A 21,397-nucleotide genomic window follows, 5' to 3' on the forward strand; every position below is an offset into this window, starting at 1 on the left:
TAACTTTTCTCTGGGTGCGATGGGATAGATGGGGGCTGACTCAGATGAGGCCGGGCAACCCCGCCGGGACTCTGCCCTGCGAACACCACCCAGCCCCACCCTGGCCGGCCTTGTTTCTTGGCAGCTTGCTGCGCGGAGTGCGTGGTGCCCAGGCTTCTCGTGTCTTGCCTTTGGGTGACCTCACCGTGCTTCCTAGTAATGGCTTTCCTTGAAGGGCGTTTCAGCCCCTTCAAACCTGCTTTGTCCCCTGGGGTCCTGCCGGCTTCGGCTGTATCCTCACTGTCGGACCCGGCCGAGGTGCTGTGTCCGCGGCTTCTGCTGGGGCGCCGGGCCCTAGGCGGCCGGCCCAGTCTGTTGATGTTCCCCTGAGCCTCGTGGGCTCCCGTTGCTCTGCTGGTCGATGGTAACCCGCCTTTCGTTTTCTCCCAGGACGCGGCCTTTTCCCTGCCGTTGGCCAGAGCCCTTGGTGCTCGTCCGTGAAGACGGGCCCACCATGTTCTATGGGACCCACTTCATCATGTCCCCACCCGCCAAGAGCAAGCTGAAGCGGCAGGGCCAGCTGCTGTCCAGCGTGCTGTCCCGGACACTAAGCTACAAGTACCGTGACCTGGATGCCACCTGCTCCAGCCTGGGCACCAGCGACGACCCAGCTGAGCTCTCCACCCAGCTCTCGGCCCCTGGGGTCCTGAAGGTGTTTGGGGACAGCGTGTGCACGGGCACCCACTACAAGAGCGTCCTGGCCACCGGCACGTCCAGCGCCCGGGAGCTGGTGAAGGAGGCCCTGGAGCGCTACGCCCTGAGCCCCGAGCGCGCTGGCCAGTACGTGCTGTGCGACGTGGTGGGCCAGGCCGGCGACTCTGGGCGCCAGTGGCAGGCTGAGGGCTTCCGGGTGTTCGGCGACAACGAGAAGCCCCTCCTGATCCAGGAGTTATGGAAACCCCGAGAAGGCTTGTCCCGGAGGTTTGAGCTGAGAAAGAGGTCGGAGGTGGAGGAGCTGGCAGCCAGGGACGTGGACACCGTGACGGCAGGTGAGGAGGGGCGCCGAGAAGGCGCGGGGCGGGCGCCGCACCGGGAAGGCGTGTTGGGGGAGGACAGCGGGCCTCTGCCGCGGCGGCGTTTGAGGACCGACTCTTGTGCTCCCCGCTCTGCGGGGCTGTCTTGGCGCTGCGGTTTGTTTGCACCGCAGGGCGCCTGCTGGTGCTCATTCCGCGCTCCTTGTGGCGTCTTGCAGTGCCGTGGGGCGATTTCTCCTTTCGGTTGAAGATGACCGTCCAGGGGTTTGGCAAGCGTGTCATTGGCCGCAGAGAGGACCTTGTCCCGTGCAGGCGGCACATGCGGTACAGAAAGCCCCTCAGTGCCCGAGGCGCCGCCGGGGCAATCTCAGGGGCAAGCGGGTGCGAAGGCGGTGGAGGAAGCGGGTCTCCGGAGGTGCGGTGCGTTGGGGGGCGCGCCAGGGCAGTGGAGGTCGTGCCGGGAGCAGCGCTGAGTCCCTGCCCTGGGCCGGGGCGCTCCAGGCCCTGCAGGACGCTGCTCTGCATCTGGCTTTTATTCACTTGGTGGAGAGAAGCTCATTGTCTTAATAGGGAAGTGCCGTAAAGAATGGGTTTTTTCCAAATGCCCACAGACTCTTAAGCGTGGCTCAGGTCATGTTTGACTTTGGTGGCTTTGCATGAGCAAGTGCACTGGTCTTACGTGTGGCTCAGAGCAGAGGGCGTTCAGTGGCCTCAGGAGACTTGTCACTCGGTTTCGTGGTGCTGCGGGGTCAAGGGGCTTGAGCCCTTGCTGACGTTTTGTGTGTGTCCCCAGGTGTCGCGAATGCTCACGTTCTCCGGTTCTCCTCTGGTGCGAAACCCACCTTGTGCCTTTAGGGTGTGAAGACGAGGGTGTGGCAGGCTGGGGCCTGACGGGGCCACCGCGGTTGGCGGTGGGCTCTCGGCGGCCCTTCTGGCCTGTCTCGTGATCTGGAGGATCCAGTGATCCCAGGGCCGGTGCAGTGGTGTGTGCAGAGCTCTCTGCTCGGCCGTGCGTCCTGACCGCCTCCTGCACGTGGTTTTCCTGTGCGCTCACAGGCAGGGGTGGACCAAGGATGGGGTTGGGGTCCCTCTGATGGGGGGTGGAGTGTTTTATCACCGACGTTGTGCAGAGTTGCAGGCATGGGGGATAAGGAAAAACTGACCAATGAGTCGCTGATATTACTGGGTTGTTTTTTGTTTGGGTTTTTTTTTAAACTATTTGAAAAAAATTAATCTTATTGAAGATAGTTGATTTACAATGTTGTATTATTGTTTTTAACTCTCCTTGGACAAGTGCCTGAACACCCCGCCCACAGGCCCGGCTGCAGGGGTTTGGATTTCCTCCTGACCGTGCCTTGCCGCCCTCCGGAGGCCTGGTCCCTTCCCCTCCTCACTCTCGGAGGCCTGTAAGGGGCTGCGTCACGTGGGTGGAGAGGGCGGGTGTTCAGCTCACGGTCACTGTCCTGCCCAGTGTTTTCTCTGCTGAATGGAGAGCAAAGAGCACGTGGGCTGGGCCAGCCCTGCCCGTCCTGCGGGTCGCTGTGCCCCGGGTCCCGGGTGGGCCCTGGAAAGGCCTGCTCTGTGTCACGTGGGGGATCGCTCTGGCCGGGGGGTGGAGGGGAGCAGGGTGACCACGAGGCTGGACGCCATCTGCGGGGAGCAGGGCTTTGTTCTCCTGTTCACAGACCCCTTTTAGACCTGTTCTTCTTACGTTCGTCCAGGCAGGAGAAGGCCCACAGCGTATTCAACTTGGTGGTGGCTTTGCAAAACCTTTCAAAGAGACAGTCTATTGAACTGGACAGGTCTCACTGACACACTTCTCTGGGCTGGAAGTGGGTTGTGTTACCTGCCTGGAGCAGGCTTCCCGGGCCCCAGGGAGTCGGCCTTCCAGGCCGGCCTCTGACTTGGGTGTGGCCTGGGTGCTCACTCTGTGCCTCCTGGCCGTGCTGTCCCCTTTGCCAGCTACCGAGGCGCAGAGCCCGGCACTGAGGACCCTGCGGTCGGGCCTGCCCCGTCCAGCTGGCCCCGTCCAGCCCTGCTCCACAGGGTGTGGGCGGAGCTTCACCAGAGCCCGGGACCTTTGCATTAGGGTCTGTCTGAGGATCCTGATGATACAAGGATGCACACACATGCTGTCCCACTCACGCATGTGAACACATACTCACACTCTGCATTGTTCCCCTGTGTAAAGAATCCGATGCGGCCCCTCCCGATCTGCAGATGCCCCCTCACCCCCTAGCGCACCCCCAAGGTCCCAGACCCCCTGCCTCCTCACGCCGGTGGGAACCACAGAGAGACTTGAAGGAGGAGTGAAGGGTGTTGTTGTCGGGTGCCTTAGGTTGATAATGAGAAGGAATCTCCAGCCCCTCTGGCCGCTTTTCCCCCCCCCCGGCGGCTCCCGCCCACGTTCCTGACACCTGTGGTCTTGTCTCCAGGGAAGGGGGGCTCCCCACCTCCTGGGCGGCCTGTCTGCGATGAGCCCCAAATGCTGCTGGCGCCCCGAGCAGCCTGAGTGTCGCTGTGAGGTGGCATCGGCTGCGGTGAGCTCGGTGTCCCCGGGGTGGGGGGTTTACTGTTGAGGAGGATGGCGACCCAGCGCGGAGCAGGCTCCAGGCACCCTGATTCCCTTCTTTCCCCGAGAACAGGTGATGTTGTCCCTGTTCCCCTGGCAAAGTGTGCAAAAGGAAGGGACCGCCTGTGCGGGCACGTGTGTGTGTGCGGGCACCCGTGTGTGTGCGGGCACGCGTGCACACGTGAACGAATGCCAGCCCCCCCCAGGCTTCAGGTTACTGAACAGTCACAGTGATCTTCATCGTTCCCAGATCGTCCCCACGGCAGAAGACCCACCCCGGGTCAGTGAGCTGGGGCTCGCTGATTTCACGTTAAAAGCCCACCGCGAGCGTCCGTCCTCTAGGTTCTTGGGGCTGGGAGCCCACCGCAGCCCCCCTCGGGTGAACTGGGATAGGCCCCAGCAGGGCAGGTGGCAGAAGCGGCTGTACCAGGCACTTCCCGAGGGCACTGAAGGAAGAATCCACCCGGTTCCCCTGAACCGTTTGGACCATGGTTTTGCGCCCGTGGTGATGCGCTCAGGCACTTTTGGCGTTTGTTTTCTGTAAATATTGCCTCTCCCAGCTGCCAGCGTCTCAGTGATCTCCAGAGGATCGGAATATGGCGAGTGAGCCCCGGGAGCCGGTGGGGGCGCGGGCGGGGCTGCAGAGCCACTCCCGGGCGTGGGCGGGGCTGCCGAGGCTCGCCTCGTTCCCAGAGGGGTGGCGTGTGGGGCCCGGTGCCCGAGATAAAGACAGTAATCACTTCTGCTCCCTCTGGGGAGGGAGGGCCGGCCATGTGGTTTTTGTCAGCGGCTGGGGAAGGGCGGGAGGGCAGGGTTTATTTGTGTTCCCAGGATGGAATAGAGCTTGTAAACTGGATTCTCAGCCTCAGCCCCGTGGACACTTTGGGCCAGCAGTTCCTCGCTGTAGGGGACCGCCCTGTGCCTTGTAGGACGTTTAGCTGCCTCCCAGGCCCGGCCCGCTAGATGCATGCGGCACCCCTACCAGTCGTGACAACCACAGCCGCCTCTGGGCCTTGCTGAGTGTCCTGGGGGCATGCTCGCCCTCGGGTGGGAACCACCGATTTGGACCCGGTGGCCTGGACCCTTTGGAGGAACTCAGTCTGTTGGCCACGCCCTGCGCCTCCCACAGGGGCCGGTGGCCTTGTGCCCCGGGACCCGGACAGTCAGCCCAGGCTGGCTGTCATGGGGGCGCCGTCTGAGGGACTTGGGTCCTTGAGGAGGGGAAGTGCGAGCTTCTTTCTGTGCCAGTGGATGCCTTCCTGGGTGGCCTACCCCGGCCCTCAGAGGCCGGCCTTTTTCCGATGCTGGAAGGCAGGGCCTCCGTGGCTCTGGGTGCCCTCTTCTGAGGAGACAAGGTTAGAGGGTTTCTAAAAGCCACCGAGGCTTGAGGTTCTCTCTGCAGGGACATCTCTGCATCAGCACTGGGCTTGTCACAAATTGCCCTTCAATGTCTGTGTGGTCTGGCATACAGTAGGTGCTCGTTAAATGCCTGTTTAAGGGTGGGTGCAAATTAGAAGAGCAAGCTCCTCTGTGAGTCTCGGCTTCCGGGTGCATCCAGGGCTCCAGGGTTGGAATTGGTTTTCTTTGCAGGGCTGGGCAGGTGGGAGTGGTGTGCAGACGGCATGGCTGCCCACTAGTGCAGGTGGGGGCTTGAGTGAGGAGTGCGCTGCTCTGGCGCCGACAGTGTGACCAGCCAGCCTCCCTTCTCTTCCAAGGCCGGCTGCAGTGGTGGCAGGTGTGTCGTCTGAGTGCCTGACTTTGGGTGTGTTTGCCGTCATCCACAGACGGGCAGATGGGCCTGAGCCCCGACTAAACAGGGATGTTCAGGCACCTTGCGAAGCCTCTGCTGTTTCCATCCGCTGGTTGTGCACCGTGAATTCTGTCCCCTTGAGTCCCCCAACCTCTCTGTACTGTTTTCTTTGGAGGTTTTTCTCCTCCCGCCACGAATCTGATTTTTTTTTTTTTTTTTTTTTTTTGCGGTACGCGGGCCTCTCCCTGTTGTGGCCTCTCCCGTTGCGGAGCACAGGCTCTGGACGCGCAGGCTCAGCAGCCATGGCTCACGGGCCCAGCCGCTCCGCGGCATGTGGGATCCTCCCGGACCGGGGCACGAACCCGTGTCTCCTGCATTGGCAGGCGGACTCTCAACCACTGCGCCACCAGGGAAGCCACAAATCTGATTTTTTATAACACTTATCTCAGGATGAATGAGGCGATCTGGATTCCTTTCTCCTTTTATTGAAGAGTAGCTGCCTGTTGAGTGAGACTTCCTCTGAGCATATTCTCAGTGATAACAGTCATTGAGGGAAATGTTTATTTTATGTAGTTTGGGGGAAACAAAACAATGCCCAACTTTTTTCATCAGTCTAAAACTAGAAAACTATTTGAACTTAAAACACATTTTTGAGGACTTTCAATTCAAAGAGAACATAAAGTTGAATGGTTAGCTGCTAATAGCCAGTTTCATTAAAAAAAAAATTCATAGTTTTCAGTTTCACGTAGAAGCACGGTATCGGAAGGAGGCCTAGCAGCTCTGTTCTCCTGAGCCTGGTATTGCCCACCTGGGGCCTGGCTGGCAGCACCCCGTCCTCCCTCGGGAGGCTTCTGGCCAAGGAACCTCTGGAGGCTCAGTGCTAAACACGGGGAGATCAGAACTGGCGTAAAATGTTTGAAAGACACAAAACATAATAGGAATTGGCCAAAGTATGGCCAGGGTGGACATTGCAGGGAAGGAAAAGTCAAGTTGGATCCTTACTCCAATTGCATTGAAAACCTACAAGTCAGATGTAAAGTTATACAGCCAAAAGAAAGATTTCATAAATAAGCCTTCAAAGATGCAAACCGTAGGGGGAAAGATAGATGAATTCGACTGTATCAAAGTTTAAGCTTTGTTTTTAACTAAGAACATTCTATAGCCAAGATTTAGCTCTACCCATGGTGCTGCATGTAAATCCAGCTCCTTGCTTTCTCTTGAGACATAGTTTCCCATCACTTGCATGTACCCCTTTATCCATTCTCCTAATCATGGGCTCTCAGGTTGCATCCAGCTCCTTCGTACTACAGACAATGGCATGATGACCCTCTCGAGGGCCTGTGCAGAGTTCTCTGGGGGTCATCTCCAGGGAATGGAGTTTCTGGATTATAGATATGTCTGTTTCTTAGTAAGCACTGCGGGACAGCAGCTTCTCCAGAAAGGCTGCCACGACGCTGGCGTGCTTTCTTGTGTGGCCCTTCCACATCCTTAAGCATTGGGTATGAGCCCCCGACCCTCGAAAATCTCCCCTGGGAATATGTTAAAATCAAAAGGAGCTGCAGGATAGTGAGGTGCTGGAGTCACGCAGCCAGAGAAACTCCCTGCAGCTGACTGACGCGAGCAGCATGAACCGAGTCATGAAATGATTTCCCCAGAGTCACAGTGTGTGGCTTTGAAACTGTCCCTCTACCTAAACTAAAACTCAAGAGATGGGTCTTTTGGATATTGATTAGCCAGTGATTTGAAGGTGAAAGAATTTTCTTTGTTGTGCTTATTCATTTATTTATTTGTCAGCAAATATTTGTTGAATGCTACTACGGTAGGTACTTGATCAGGTACTGGTCAAGTTTATAGCAGTTGACAAAACAAATAGATCTTGTTCTCATGGCGCTAAGGGTCTACAGTGGCAAATAAAGACAAAGAAACAATCACTCGAAAAATGGAGACTTACAAATTGTTATATGTTCTATGAAAGAAAAGTACAGGTGCTAATTTAGGAGGGAGGTTGGGGAAATTCTCTGTGAGGAGATGAAATTTAAGCCAATCTCAAAGTTGACAAAACTAAGCAGGTGAAGAGTAGCAGACAGTAAGTGGGGCAGGAAGAGCTTTCTGGGCAGAGGGAACAGCATTGTGCAAAGACCCAGAGATGAGAGAGAATGAAATAAATGCAAGGCACCGAAAGGCGATGTGGCTGGAGGGTGGGGGAAATTGTGGGAGGTGAAGCTGGAGACATGGTCAGGGCTTGTTAGGTATTTTGTGCTTTAGACTAATGAGAGGCCACTGAAGGGGTTAAAAGACCACTGTGGCTATTGGGTAAAAAATACTTTGAAAAGTCAGTAATAGATTAATTTATTGTAGGAGTCTAGGTGAAAATTGATGGTAGCTTGGACTAGAGTTATGAGGAAGCAGGTAGAGAGAAGTTGATGAATCCCAAATGTATTCTGGAGGTAGAATCATCCATATTTGTAAATGAACTAGATGTTGAAGATGAGAAAGAGGGGGTGTGTGTGTCAAGAATGACTCCCAGGTTTCTGATATGAGCAGTTGGGTAGATGGAGATGCCATTTACCAAAGTGGTGACCACCAAGAGAGAAACATGTTATGGAGGGAAGAGTAAGAGTTCTCTTTAGACTGTTAAGTTTGAGACATCCAAACGGAGGTGGCAGATGGGATGTCAGATGATGTGGATCTGGAGCTCAGAAGAGTAAACTTATATTAAGCTGTTAATAGGTGATATTTAAGCTGTGAAAATTGATAGATGACCCGGTAGTAAATATATATACAACGAGAAGAGTTGAGGGCTTAATATGGAAACTGGAAGAACTCCAACTGTAGAGGCCAAGTAATGGAGGAGCAAATGAGACCAAGGGGAAGCCAGAGATGTACAAGACAACAAAAGAGTGTGGTGCCATGGAGGCCAGTGTGAGGCTACTGTAGGTCAAAAAAGGTGCAGATCATTGGATTGAGCAACATGGAGGTCACCAAATACCTTACTGATGGCTGTGCTGCTGGAATGTTAAGCATGCAAACCATGTTGAAATAGGCTGAGAAATTGGTACTGGCAATATGTGGGATTAATTATCCTCGAAGATCTTTCTATATAAAGTACCTGGAAGTGCTGGCTGAACTATAACAATTCTCCTTTTAGATGCACAGCTGAATATCCCCCCAAAGTAAAGTAATCCCTAAGGGTGAAAAAACAGAACAAAACAACATGAGGACCTTGAAACGTTAGAATCTTAGCTGATTATGAAGCTACAATTGCCCCACAGGCTCTTGCCAGTCTTTATAACCAAGAAATTTAAGTTTAATAGCTGTCCAAGAAAGAGACACAGAGCCTTGGGACCTTAGGAAGTAGAAAGTTGGGACTGAGACCCTCACATATACTGGGAAACTGTAAAGGGTGACACATTGAATGAAAAGACGGAATAGGAAGAATCTGCTACCTGGTAAAAGGAGATGACAAAGAGTTATTATCTCTCTTGACTTGGGCTCTGGGTGGGAAAAACTACTCTTTCCTAGAATTGAAAATCACCTTTCCTCTCGGGTGTTTGGGGTTCAAAATTGCACTACTTAAGTGATCTGGATAATCACTGGATAAGAAATTAAATTACTGTGTACATAATTTGATAGTGTACAAGGACATCAGATAGAAACAAAGTAAATTCCCTTTGGAAGGACATCTACACAGGCATCCCAAGCCTAGCCAGAGACGAGCTAACAATCCAAAATTACAAGACACTTGAAGTGATGCTTCTTGAAATGAGTCAGTAGAAAACAAACTGTAGAATCAGATTCTCAAGAACTTAGGAATTGGAACCATTAGATATAAAATATTTTTTAAATGTTTAATGAAACAAAAGGTAGAAAGAAAAGAGGAAAGAACAGAATGTTATCCCAAAAGGCAAGGAGGGTTTGGAAAAGAACAAGATAATGCTCTTAGTAATAAAAATGCAAGTTTGTAAATGGTTACTTCAACGATGGCTTAAACAGCAGACTAAATATAACTGAAGAGAATTAGAGAACGAGGTAGACCTGGCATCACGCAGACAGAAACATGGGTTGAGAGACACGGGGAACAGGATGAGAAGGTCTGTCACATGTCCACGTGAAGAGGATCAGGAGAATGGGGTGAGGACATACTCCACGGACATGCCTGAGAGTCATCCGGGAGCATGGGATGAAAAGCACCAGTCTTTTGATTCAGGAATCACAGTGCTTCCTCTGTAAGATAAGCGAAAAGTTTACCCCTTGCTGCCTAGTGGTGATGCTGCAGGACACTTCAGAGATTTTTACAGTCGCCGAGAAGAAAAGACAGGCGAGCAGCAGGCTCCCCACCCAGAACCGCAGAAACCAGAGGTCAGCCGATGGGACCTTCAAAGCTGGAGAGAACAGGACCGAGAACCCAGAGTTGTGGTCCTGGCTGCCCCACCACCCAGGCGCCGGGCCACGGAGGATGCCACGGAGCTGCTTCCCACCAATGGACCCTGCCATAGAGGGATTCTAAAGGATGGGCCAGAGGGCAAAGGCCACCTGAAGATGCCACTGGAGAGGGAGGAGACCCGAGGTGTAGAGAATGGCGAGCAAGGAGTTGGACGGTAGGTCTGGGCAAACGTCTAAAACAGTTATAACAGGGCCGAACCCCGGGGCGCAGCCGTGCCGGCCCCCACCGGCAGAAGCCGCGGCGGAGACATGGAAACTACAACCCCCATGAGGCCCTGCACGCGCGCATGCGCCGTGGCATACGTGGCACGCGAGGTGCGTGGCGTGCGTGGCGCGCGGCGTGGCGTGCGTGGGCGTTCTAGAACGCAGCAACTAGGGCCCCGGCGCCATGTTGGGGCCGAGGGGACGGCGGAGAGGCGGTTGAAGCGGCGGGAGCGGAGCGGGAGCGGGTCGGACCTGGGCTGGTAGGAGCCCCGCCCCTCCCGCCTCAGCGGATCATGACCCGGGCGGCCGCGGAGGTCGCGGTGGCGGGGGACGCGGCGTGGCGGGGCCAGCGCTAGAGATGATGCCGTTTCCGGTGACCACCCCGGGATCACAACAGACCCCTCCGCCGCCCAAGCACTATGGCATCTCCTCCCCCATCAGTTTAGCACCCCCCAGGGAGACTGACTGCATACTTACCCAGAAATTAATTGAAACCCTGAAGCCCTTTGGGGTTTTTGAAGAGGAAGAGGAACTACAGCGCAGGATTTTAATTTTGGAGAAATTAAATAACCTGGTAAAGGAATGGATACGAGAAATCAGTGAAAGCAAGAGTCTTCCACAAGCTGTAATAGAAAACGTTGGAGGGAAAATCTTTACATTCGGTTCTTATAGATTAGGGGTGCATACGAAAGGTGCAGATATTGACGCGTTGTGCGTGGCACCAAGACATGTTGATCGAAGCGATTTTTTCACCTCCTTCTATGGTAAATTGAAACTACATGAAGAAGTAAAGGATTTAAGGGCTGTTGAAGAGGCATTTGTACCAGTTATCAAACTGTGTTTTGATGGGATAGAGATTGATATTTTGTTTGCAAGGTTAGCACTGCAGACTATTCCGGAAGATTTGGACCTAAGAGATGACAGTCTGCTTAAAAATTTAGATATTAGATGCATAAGAAGTCTTAATGGTTGCCGGGTAACCGATGAGATTTTACATCTAGTACCAAACATTGACAACTTCAGATTAACTCTGAGAGCCATCAAGTTGTGGGCCAAATGCCACAATATCTATTCCAATATATTAGGTTTCCTAGGAGGTGTTTCCTGGGCGATGCTAGTAGCAAGAACTTGCCAGCTTTATCCAAATGCGATAGCATCAACTCTTGTACGTAAATTTTTCTTGGTGTTTTCTGAATGGGAATGGCCAAATCCAGTGCTACTGAAAGAGCCTGAAGAACGGAATCTTAATTTGCCTGTCTGGGACCCAAGAGTAAATCCCAGCGATAGGTACCATCTCATGCCTATAATTACACCAGCCTATCCACAGCAGAACTCCACGTACAACGTGTCTGTTTCAACAAGGATGGTGATGATTGAGGAGTTTAAGCAAGGGCTTGCTATTACACATGAGATTTTGCTGAGTAAGGCAGAGTGGTCCAAACTTTTTGAAGCTCCCAGCTTCTTTCAAAAGTACAAGCATTATATTGTACTTCTAGCAAGCGCGCCAACAGAAAAACAACATCTAGAATGGGTGGGCTTGGTGGAATCAAAAATCCGAATCCTGGTTGGAAGCTTGGAGAAGAATGAATTTATTACACTGGCACATGTGAATCCTCAGTCGTTTCCAGCACCCAAGGAAAATCCTGACAGGGAAGAATTTCGTACAATGTGGGTGATTGGGTTAGTGTTAAAAAAGCCAGAAAACTCTGACATTCTCAGTATTGATCTCACCTATGATATCCAGTCTTTCACAGATACAGTTTATAGGCAAGCGATAAATAGTAAGATGTTTGAGATGGATATGAAACTTGCTGCAATGCATTTGAGAAAAAAGGAACTTCATCAACTACTACCTAATCACGTGCTTCAGAAAAAGAAAACACACTCGATGGAAGGTGTCAGGTTGACAGCTTTGGATGACGGCAGCCTTGACTTGTCTGTAGACAGTGAAGACAGCACGTCTGTGTCTTCACTTCCTGGCTCTATGAAGACTGGCCCAGTGACTGGCAGCGCTCAGGGCAGAAGCATTTCTGCCCCGGCTATGATGGCAGCATCTGTGACCAGCGTACAGGTTCCTGAGGTTTCCTTGCAACAAGCAAATCCCAGTGACAGCCCAGGGGGCACGTCCAGCGAAAGCATCCCTCAGACTGCCCCACAACCAACTATTTCTCCACCACCGAAGCCCATGGTCACCAGAGTTGTTTCCTCAACACGTCTGGTCAACCATCCACCCAGGCCTTCAGGGAGCGCAGCAGCAAACATAGCTAATCCTATCATAGGAGTCTAGAGGACATTGTCACTTCACAAAGAAGAAAGGACCAAGGAAACCAAAACGGAAAAGGAACACTCTCATAAACAGACAGGTGCGACTCAATTGGAAACTATTCAGACAGCAGCTTCTCTGTTGGCCTCATGGGGAACATCCAGTGCAGACCTTCCCAGTATCCCTGCAAATCTTATTCCTATTATCAAGAATTCAGTAAAACAGACTGAACTGAGAAAAACAACCTCAAGGGTCTGTAAACAGTATCTGCCAACTCAGCCTGCTGCCTTCAAATGCTGAAGGAGAAGAATGAAGGGTACCAAACTAGATATGGTTCAGAATAGCTTTGTTAGGCTTATTTGATGACTTCCTTTATTGGGCTTATCTTGATCAGAAGTCCAGGTTAGTATTTAAAGCCAGAAGTACTGTTAATTAATGTGTCAGATTATTTGTCAGCCACAGTTAAACGCTAACTATTTCAAAGGACTCCTGCCCTTAAAGAGGAAAAAGAGAGAAAAAAACCCTCCAGCTATGTTTGTACCCATGACTGACATTGGGACTGGATTGATGTTTGATGCATTGTTGGGGAAAGTTTGCAGTACAAACTGGTATCAGAATTCCTTATGCTGATGATGCACTTTATATTTTTATTAGACAGTAGAACAAATTTTAGATTTTTCAGCTTGATGAATTTCAGTTTTTTCCTGAAGGGTGTTCTTCATTATTAATCTTCAGATTGGTTATCATTGTGCAGTGGTGTACTGTACTTCAGAAAAAGCATAAAGTACATCTAGCTCAGTCCCTGTGAGATAGCTGTAACCCTTTAAAATGAAATGTCAACTCTTAGGGTATATATTTGGCATTGAAACAGTAATTAGTAAGTGTTTGGTTTTGATGGGACAGGATCAAGAAATGATTGGTTTTATGTGAAGAACTGTTTCAGAGTGCATACAATCAGCCATCAAACAGCAGATACTGTCTTGAGCTAACAAAGCTCCATATTCTCTTGTCCTTAATCATTTGCCCTAAAAGAAAAAAAGCTTTTTGTGTCCCCTGCCCCCGCCGCCTTCTCTTTGCTTGTATGCACAAGGTATGCTTGTATATCGTTTCACAGAAAACTCAGTATGCTAGTATTTTCTTAACCATGATGTGAAACCAACAGTCCTGTGGCCACATGGCTAATATTTTAGTAAAGCTTTACTGAAAGTAATTCCTGTGAAGCATGTTATCCATCTTGGATGGCCATTTGGTCTCCACATAAGAGAAGATTTGTATACTCCACAGAATACCTGCTTATAGTAAAGTTAATTTCTTATTTAAACGTGTAAGCAAAAAAGCATTTTCTCCAGAATTTTAAACCAATTTTTATTTGTAAATGACTTCCTAAAATTCATCAGTAAAATTGACATGTAGAAACATTAGAAATTTCTAGCAAGCACTTGACATCTAGTCAGCTTTCTACTCTTTGTTTTATCCTGCAAAAGATTCGGAATAATAACCTTTCTTTAAAAAAAAAAAGACAGCTCATAATTAAGCAGCAGAACATTCATGTTTCTCAACAGTTGTAGGTGAATGAAAACTTAGTCTTTCTCAATCTGGACGCAGCAAACCTAACAGGTTTTCCAAATAGCCTGATGCTGATTCTTCCTATCCCCCAACAGTGTTCCTTTCTACCACATGTGCGTTTTTCATGTTAAACTGCAGCTTCTTAAACCCTTTCCCTATCCTTTTAAATAATTTCCCCCAAAGCTGGAATATAGTCATTTCCATCGTGGGCTGTGCAGTAATTGAGACTTTCTGTTCACCATGACCTTCTGACGCCTAATACAGTGTTCCCACTACCTGTGCAGTCCCCTTCCACCACAATAAAATCAGGTGAAGTGTGTACGGTACCTGTGTATTTTGAATAGCTATTGTGTCATTGAAATTGCCACGCACAAATTTAGTCTTGTCATTTTGTTCACACATTGGGGAAAAATTAGTTTATTAAGTGTTTCGTGTAACTCTACTTGTTTTACCAAGCTGGAAAGTTGGAGCTTTTTAATTCTAGTTTTCGTTACCTGAATATCAGACTATTTTTTTCATATGGTGTGCATAGTATCTCATGACTGGAGTTTGCTTTGTTTTATAGTATCTGTACTCCTTGTATTTTTCAAGCACTATTTTGAAAACAGATGATGTATTTCTCCATTAAAAAACACAATAAAAATAAGAAAGAAGCAAGCAGAGGGGTTTAAATCTGATGATAACAGTTCAGATGTTCTTACTGTTGTTCTGGTGGGTAAAGTCACCGATGAACATTACGACTTACCTGAAGTCTAGAATTCATGTTATAATAGGGAAAAAACATGAAAAGGTTAAAACTTCATATCAATAGTGGTACAAAAAAATGGGGTTAAAAAATCTTAATCCAAAAGAAGGCAGGAAAGAGGTGTGTGTGGGGGGCTGGGAAGCATAGAGAAAATGGTGTAGAAAGAAAATACAGTCTAAGGTGGTGGAAATGAAACGAAATGTATCTGTCACTATATACATAATAAATGGACTAAACTTCCTGAGTAAAATGTGGAGATTGTCAAGAGTCCATGGAAAAACTAAGTCCAGCTGTACGCTATTTTATTTACGAGAGACACACCTAAAAACGTAAGACATAAAGAATGGAGAAAAGGCCAATGAAAAGCTGTTACAGTAACAATGTTATCCAAACATTTCAAAGCAAAAATAATTACCAGGGACAAAAGGGACCACTGCATTAATGAGAGAAGAAATAGTGCAGCAGGAAAAGGGACCGATTTAATTCCTTTTGCACCTAGTAAAATAGCCTCAACATAAAGCAAAGATTAACAGAAATTGCCAAAGGTGTCATTGTCACAGAAGATTTTTAAACGACTCTTTTCATTAATTGATACTAAGCAGACAAAAAGTAGAAGGGAAACAGTTTTGAACACAACAACAGGGCTTGGCAGACTTTTCCTGTAAAGGGCCGGATAGGAAATATTTTCAGCTTTGTGAGGCTATACAAACTGTGCCTTTGTAGACTGAAAGCAGCCCTGGACAATATGTAAACAGATGGCCAGGGCTGGATTTGTCACCCATTCCCCCCAGCCGGCATTTGTTATAGAAACTTCCACTCAACAATTAGAAAATGCATGTTATTCTCAAGCACTTGGACGTGTAAAAAAAAAAAAATAAATAACCTCATGCTAGATCCAGAAAGTAAGACTCAACCTAGTTCAAGTTATCTGATTCATAGAACATGTTCTCTGACTGCAGAACAGTAAGTTAGGAACAATGACAAACAGCACAGAGAAGGATTTCCTAAAGAAGACACAGAAAAGCTCACACCGTGAAGAGACTGATGAACAGAATCTCTTAATTGTATTGAGTAATGAACAGTGAAAATTGAAAAACAGGCTGTAAGCAGGGAGGTTTCATAATACATAAAACAAATGATTACTATCCAGGCTATATTAAGGATGAAGAAAAAAGTCTATTTGAAAAGATGAAACAACCCAATAAACTGGCAAAAGAGATGCGTAGGTATTTCACAGAAGAGGAACTAAGAATGGACAATAAACATGGAAAGGTGCTCAATCTTGTTAGGAAAAGAGGATTGAAGACCACAGAGCTATTTTTCTTTTACAAAAACGAAGCCTAACGATATTCAGGTTTGGCGAGGAGGAGGGGGAGTACGCGCTGTCTGGTCCCTTCGGGGGGAAGGTGGGTGTTGTCTAGTGTGGCCGACGTGTCAGCACCCTGTGCTCCATTCCTTCTGTTCCGGGGGCTCCACCCCCGCACTGTAGGGCACTGGTGGGTTTAACCTTACCAGTCTCTTTACCCCTTGAGGTGGCCAGCGTTTGTGGGTCACCGCTGTGGCCGTGTCCAGAACCCTACACACCCTCTAGTTTACCTCTAGTGTGCCATGGGGATGTCATCGTTTCCCGCATATGCCATGGTATCAGAAAAGTCAGGAAGCACTCTCCTAGAAAGACCGTCCCACGGGTCACCAGGAGACGAGTAGGGGAGTGTTTGCAGCAGCATTTTGTAATAGCCTGAAGCTCGAAATGACCCACATACCCCTAAACGGGAAGTGGAGAGAGAGCAAACAACGTAAAGCTGTGAGATTAAATGGACCAAAGCTTCATGCATCAAGGTAGGTGTGTCTCATAATGTTGAGGGGAAAGAGACAATCACAGAAAAATACACAGTGTGGCACAATCTACATAAGGTTTTAAAAACAAAATAGGGCAGTATAATTTAGGGTGACAAAAATGTGAGGTATAACTATAAAGGAAAAACAAGGGAATGTGAAATAAATTTCAGAATAGCAAGGGCGAGAGGTGGGGAGAAGCAGGGGAGGTGCGGCTGCAAGAATGCAGACTGGAAATGTTCTCCTTTTCGCAGGTTGGGTGGCGGAGGAAATGGTGTTCATTTTATTATTAGTTTCAGTTGTAAATGCTTTCGTGTGTGTGTGTGTGTCTGTGTGTGAAGTATTTTGTAATTAAGAAACCAACATCAAACTGATATCTTTGTTTTTTTGCGGTACGCGGGCCTCTCACTGCTGTGGCCTCTCCCTTTGCGGAGCACAGGCTCCGGACACACAGGCTCAGCGGCCGTGGCTCATGGGCCCAGCCGCTCCGTGGCATGTGGGATCTTCCCGGACCGGGGCACGAACCCGTGTCCCCTGCATCGGCAGGCGGACTCTCAACCACTGCGCCACCAGGGAAGCCCCGTCAAAGTGATATCTTAAAGACCTCTTTATCGGTTAGGAATTGCATTTGGCCAGATAACAATTACTGAACCCGATACAGGGTGATTTTCTTTCACATTACAGAGGGAGTAAGTTCAGGGCTGATGCGGGAGCTTTCCTGGTCCCCAGGGACCCAGGCTTCTGCACTTTCAGCCCCACCATTGTAGTCCACGCCTTCCATCCTCAAGGTCACCTCAAGGTGCAGGATGATGGCGGGACCGCTGCCGTCACAGCCATCATATCTTCATTTAAGGCAGGAAGAAAGAAGGAAGTGGGGGGAGGCCGAAGGTGTCCCTGCAGACTGTGTCCTCCTCCTATGGAGCTTTCCTGGAAGTCCCTAGAAGATGACATTCCCTCGTCTTTCACTGACTGGAACTTAGTCACAAGGCCCTGCCTACCTGTGAGGGAGACTGGAAGTTGTAGTTTGTATCAGCTGGTTACACGACCACCATTCCCCACCATTATGTGATGGGAGAAGGAGAGGATGGGTGTTGGAAGGTGATGGTAGAGCGAATTACACAGAGCTCATACGTTTACACATTCAAATGCTCCCAAATAAGTCAGAATCAAAAAAGACACTTTAATGTGAATTGGAACTGAACAGTAATGAAAATGCAACTTGTGGGATGCAGCCAATGTGGTATTTAGAAGAGGAGGGTTATGACTTTAAATGTTCACCCTAGAAAAGAGTAAAGGCTGGCAGCTGATGAGCTGTGTGCCTACAGAACTAGGTTAAAAAGGATATAAATTCAGTGAGAGAAGAACGGAAATAATACAGAGCAGAAAATAAAGACAAAATAAACATGCAGTGCAGAGGATCAACAAAGTGAAGAGTAGGTTCTTTGAAAAGACTAATAAAATGTCAAAACCAGGAAGGTTGTCGAGGAAAGCTAAGGATGGTACCCAAGCAATCTTAGGAATTTAAAAGGGGATATAGCTACAAATACAGTAGTTTTTTTTTTTAATTTTCATTTAAAGGATCTTATAGATAGCTTTATGGCAGTAAATTTGAAAACTTAGACAAAATGGACAATCTCGTAGAAAAAGATAACCTACCCAGACTCATTGAAGGATAGAAAACCTGAATGGACTTATAACCTTGAAAAGAAACGGCATGAGTAGTTTGAAAATGTCCCCACCAAAACCAAAGTAAAATCACAAAAACATAAGACCTAGAAGGTTGTACAGGCCAATTCTTACTGATATTCAGTGACAAGATTATTCCAATATTTTACATCAGACTATTCCAGAAAATGGAAAAAGAAGAAACATTTTTTACAACAAATCTCACCTTCATATCACAACCAGAGAAAGGGAACATGATAAAAGTTATGAGCAAAATTCACTTATGAATGTTGATTATGAAAACTAAAACCAAACCAGAAATGTATATAAAAAGCACCAAGTTTGATGAATCTCTGGAATTCGAGATGATTTAACATGTGAGATGATTTAACATGTGAGATGTTGGCTGGCATGTTGATGCTGGCTGTTGGCAGGAGGCCTCAGCTCTCCATAGGGCTAACCGAGCGTCCTCACAGCATAGCGGCTGACTTAACCCCAGCACATGATCTGAGAGAGCCAGGCACAAGTCACAGTGTGTTTCATGACCTGACCATGGAAGTCATACCGCCACTTCCGCCATGTCTTTGTGATTAAACGGGCTCTATTCACGGTGGCAGGAGACTACAAAAGGGCTCGAAAAGCAGGAGGTCACTAGGGGCCATCTTGGAGACTGACTTCCTCATTGATCAACAGGAAAAATGGGTCCATTTAAATATATTACAATGGAATACCATACAGCACTGAAAACGAATGAGCTGGAGATACACATAGCAAGTGGGTGTGTTCATATCGTATGATACCATTTCATCAGTTTTTTTAAAAATTGCAAATTAAATATACTTTTCAGAGATATTTACTATGTATGTATATAATATCTTGGCTATACTTAATACATGGAAAAAAATATAAATATACACATGGGAGTTATGACCCCAAATCAGCATAGCTGTTATTTCTGGATAGGAGAGAGAAAGCTCAGCCATATCTAGAATGTGCTTTATTTCTTCAGGCTGCAGTGGGTGCATTATTTTGTTCTTCATACCCTTTTGGATGCCTGAAATGTTTCCTACTTATACAGAAGGGTGAATAGGAGAAAAGAGAGGAAACCTGTGTGTAGACAACTTTCCCACAAAGTTTGGCCGACAAGGCAGAATTCAGTTCTTTGGGGTTGTAGGACTGAAATCTCCATGTTTTGTTTCCTGTCTTTTTCTTGCTAGCTGTGGACCAGAGCCCACTCTCAGCTCCTTTTCCTGTAGCCCCTCCCATCTGAGCAGGGGGGAACCCCTTGTTCAGACCCTTTTCTTCTGTGACCAGCTGGAGAACACTCTCTGCTTTGAAGTCACTGACATGATTAGGTTGGGCCCACTGGATAATCTCTGTATCTTAAGATCAACTGCTCAGTTACCTTAATTATACCGGCAGAATCTCTCTTGCCCATGTACTTAATCACGGGAGTAACCGTAGGGGCAGAGATCATGGGGTCACCTTAGAATTCTCCCACCATGACCTTCCATAGTTTTTCTGTGCTCAGATGCTCCTGTACAGATCTGTGTAAACATGTACACATGCAGACTTTTAGTCAGTTTAAAAAAAATTTTTTTTAAATTTAATTTTATCTTTGGCTGTGTTGGGTCTTCATTGCTTGCGCGAAGGCTTTCTCTAGTTGCGTTGAGCGGGGGCTACTCTTCATTGCGGTGCACATGCTTCTCATTGCGGTGGCTTCTCTTGCGGAGCACGGGCTCTAGGCGCGGGGGCTTCAGTAGTTGTGGTGTATGGGCTCAATAGTTGCAGTGGGGAGGCTCTAGAGCGCAGGCTCAGTAGTTGTGGCCCACGGGCTTAGTTGCCCTGTGACATGTGGGATCTTCCTGGACCAGGGATCGAACCCACATCCCCTGCATTGGCAGGCGGATTCTTAACCACAGCGCCACCAGGGAAGTCCCAGTTATTATTGTTTTAAAATGGGATCACATACTTAGTTTTCTGTATCTTTTCTTAACAAACTCCTTTTGAAAATCTCCCCACATCATCTGTTATTATTCTAATTCATTCATTCTAGGGCTTATGGAATATTCCATGGTGTGGTCAGAGCACTATGTATATTTGGGGGTCATTAAGAAAAATTTTGCAATACATATTCCTGTATATACCGTATTTCACCACATAAAAGATGTTATTGATTAGTAAGATCACCATACCTACTTACCACTGACGTAAAAAATAGTACAAGTTGGGCCTCCCTGGTGGCGCAGTGGTTGAGAGTCCACCTGCCGATGCAGGGGACACGGGTTTGTGCCCCGGTCTGGGAAGATCCCACATGCCGTGGAGCGGCTGGGCCCGTGAGCCATGGCCGCTGAGCCTGCGCGTCCGGAGCCTGTGCTCCGCAACGGGAGAGACCACAACAGTGAGAGGCCCGCGTACCGCAAAAAAAAAAAAAAAAAAAAAAAAATAGTACAAGTTAAACGAGGGCACAATGCCTTACTATTATTACCTGGGATTCTTAGTTCTGTACTTACCTGAAGAGCTCTGATAAACCTGAAGATTTATTTAAACACGGACTTTAATCTGTATTGGTTCTGTGCACAGGCACACACAGAAAGATAAATGGGAGCGAAATAAATTCCAAGTCGTCTTTTCGACTCGAGTTGTCGCTGTGCACATTTCCACCCAGTGCCCTTTTTTGTGCCCTCAAGAATATTGCTGATGCCACATTTCTTGAAAATGCTCCACTGTTATCCCTGGGATTTTCTCTCAAGCTGTTGGCCCCAAATTCTGCAAGTTTGCACATGACAACCAGAGCTCATTCATTCTTCAAATGGCCCTTAAATGACTGAAATATTGAAGAATCTCGCTCCCCCAGGAACAATAGCCAAGTTCTCACATGACAGCTGCTGCCTGGGACACTCCACGAGAACGCAGGATGCGTTCAAAGATGTTAAAATGTGCAAAAAAGTGTGTCTAGGAATTGATGAAATACATACCATAAGCGCGTGCATTCATCCATTCATTTGTTTAGGAGGTTGAAAAGTATGTACGTTTAAAAACTTACTTTCACCAGTTATATATACATGCACAGTTAAAGCGATACTTTCTCATTGCTGATTAGAAATAACAAAACAGGGCTTCCCTGGTGGCGCAGTGGTTGAGAGTCCGCCTGCCGATGCAGGGGTTACGGGTTCGTGCCCCGGTCCGGGAAGATCCCACATGCCGCGGAGCGGCTGGGCCCGTGAGCCATGGTCGCTGAGCCTGCGCGTCCAGAGCCTGTGCTCCGCAACGGGAGAGGCCACAACAGTGAGAGGCCCGCGTACTGCAAAAAAAAAAAAAAAAAAAAAAAAAAGAAATA

General features: G+C 48.4%; 2 protein-coding genes across 2 annotated transcripts in view; both read left to right on the top strand.

The window, feature by feature from the left end:
* The window catches only part of RADIL (Rap associating with DIL domain), a gene marked incomplete at its 5' end in the record, with an annotated part of 126,484 nt that overhangs the window by 68,746 nt on the left and 36,341 nt on the right, over positions 1-21,397 (top strand). The window contains 2 exon segments of the mRNA XM_082644422.1: positions 430-438; positions 440-1,028. Of these exon segments, the coding sequence (XP_082500548.1) occupies positions 430-438; positions 440-1,028 (598 nt within the window).
* Positions 10,151-14,441, top strand: PAPOLB (poly(A) polymerase beta). The gene has a single exon (XM_082645749.1). The coding sequence runs from the start codon at positions 10,341-10,343 to the stop codon at positions 12,267-12,269; it is 1,929 nt and encodes a 642-aa protein (XP_082501875.1). The 5' UTR covers positions 10,151-10,340; the 3' UTR covers positions 12,270-14,441.

Source organism: Mesoplodon mirus (genome assembly GCF_964341445.2).
Source record: "Mesoplodon mirus genome assembly, chromosome: 15".
Classification (NCBI taxonomy): domain Eukaryota; kingdom Metazoa; phylum Chordata; class Mammalia; order Artiodactyla; family Ziphiidae; genus Mesoplodon; species Mesoplodon mirus.

Coding starts and splice junctions, on each gene's coding strand:
- PAPOLB (XM_082645749.1), top strand. CDS start 10,341: ATGATGCCGTTTCCGGTGACCACCCCGGGATCACAACAGACCCCTCCG.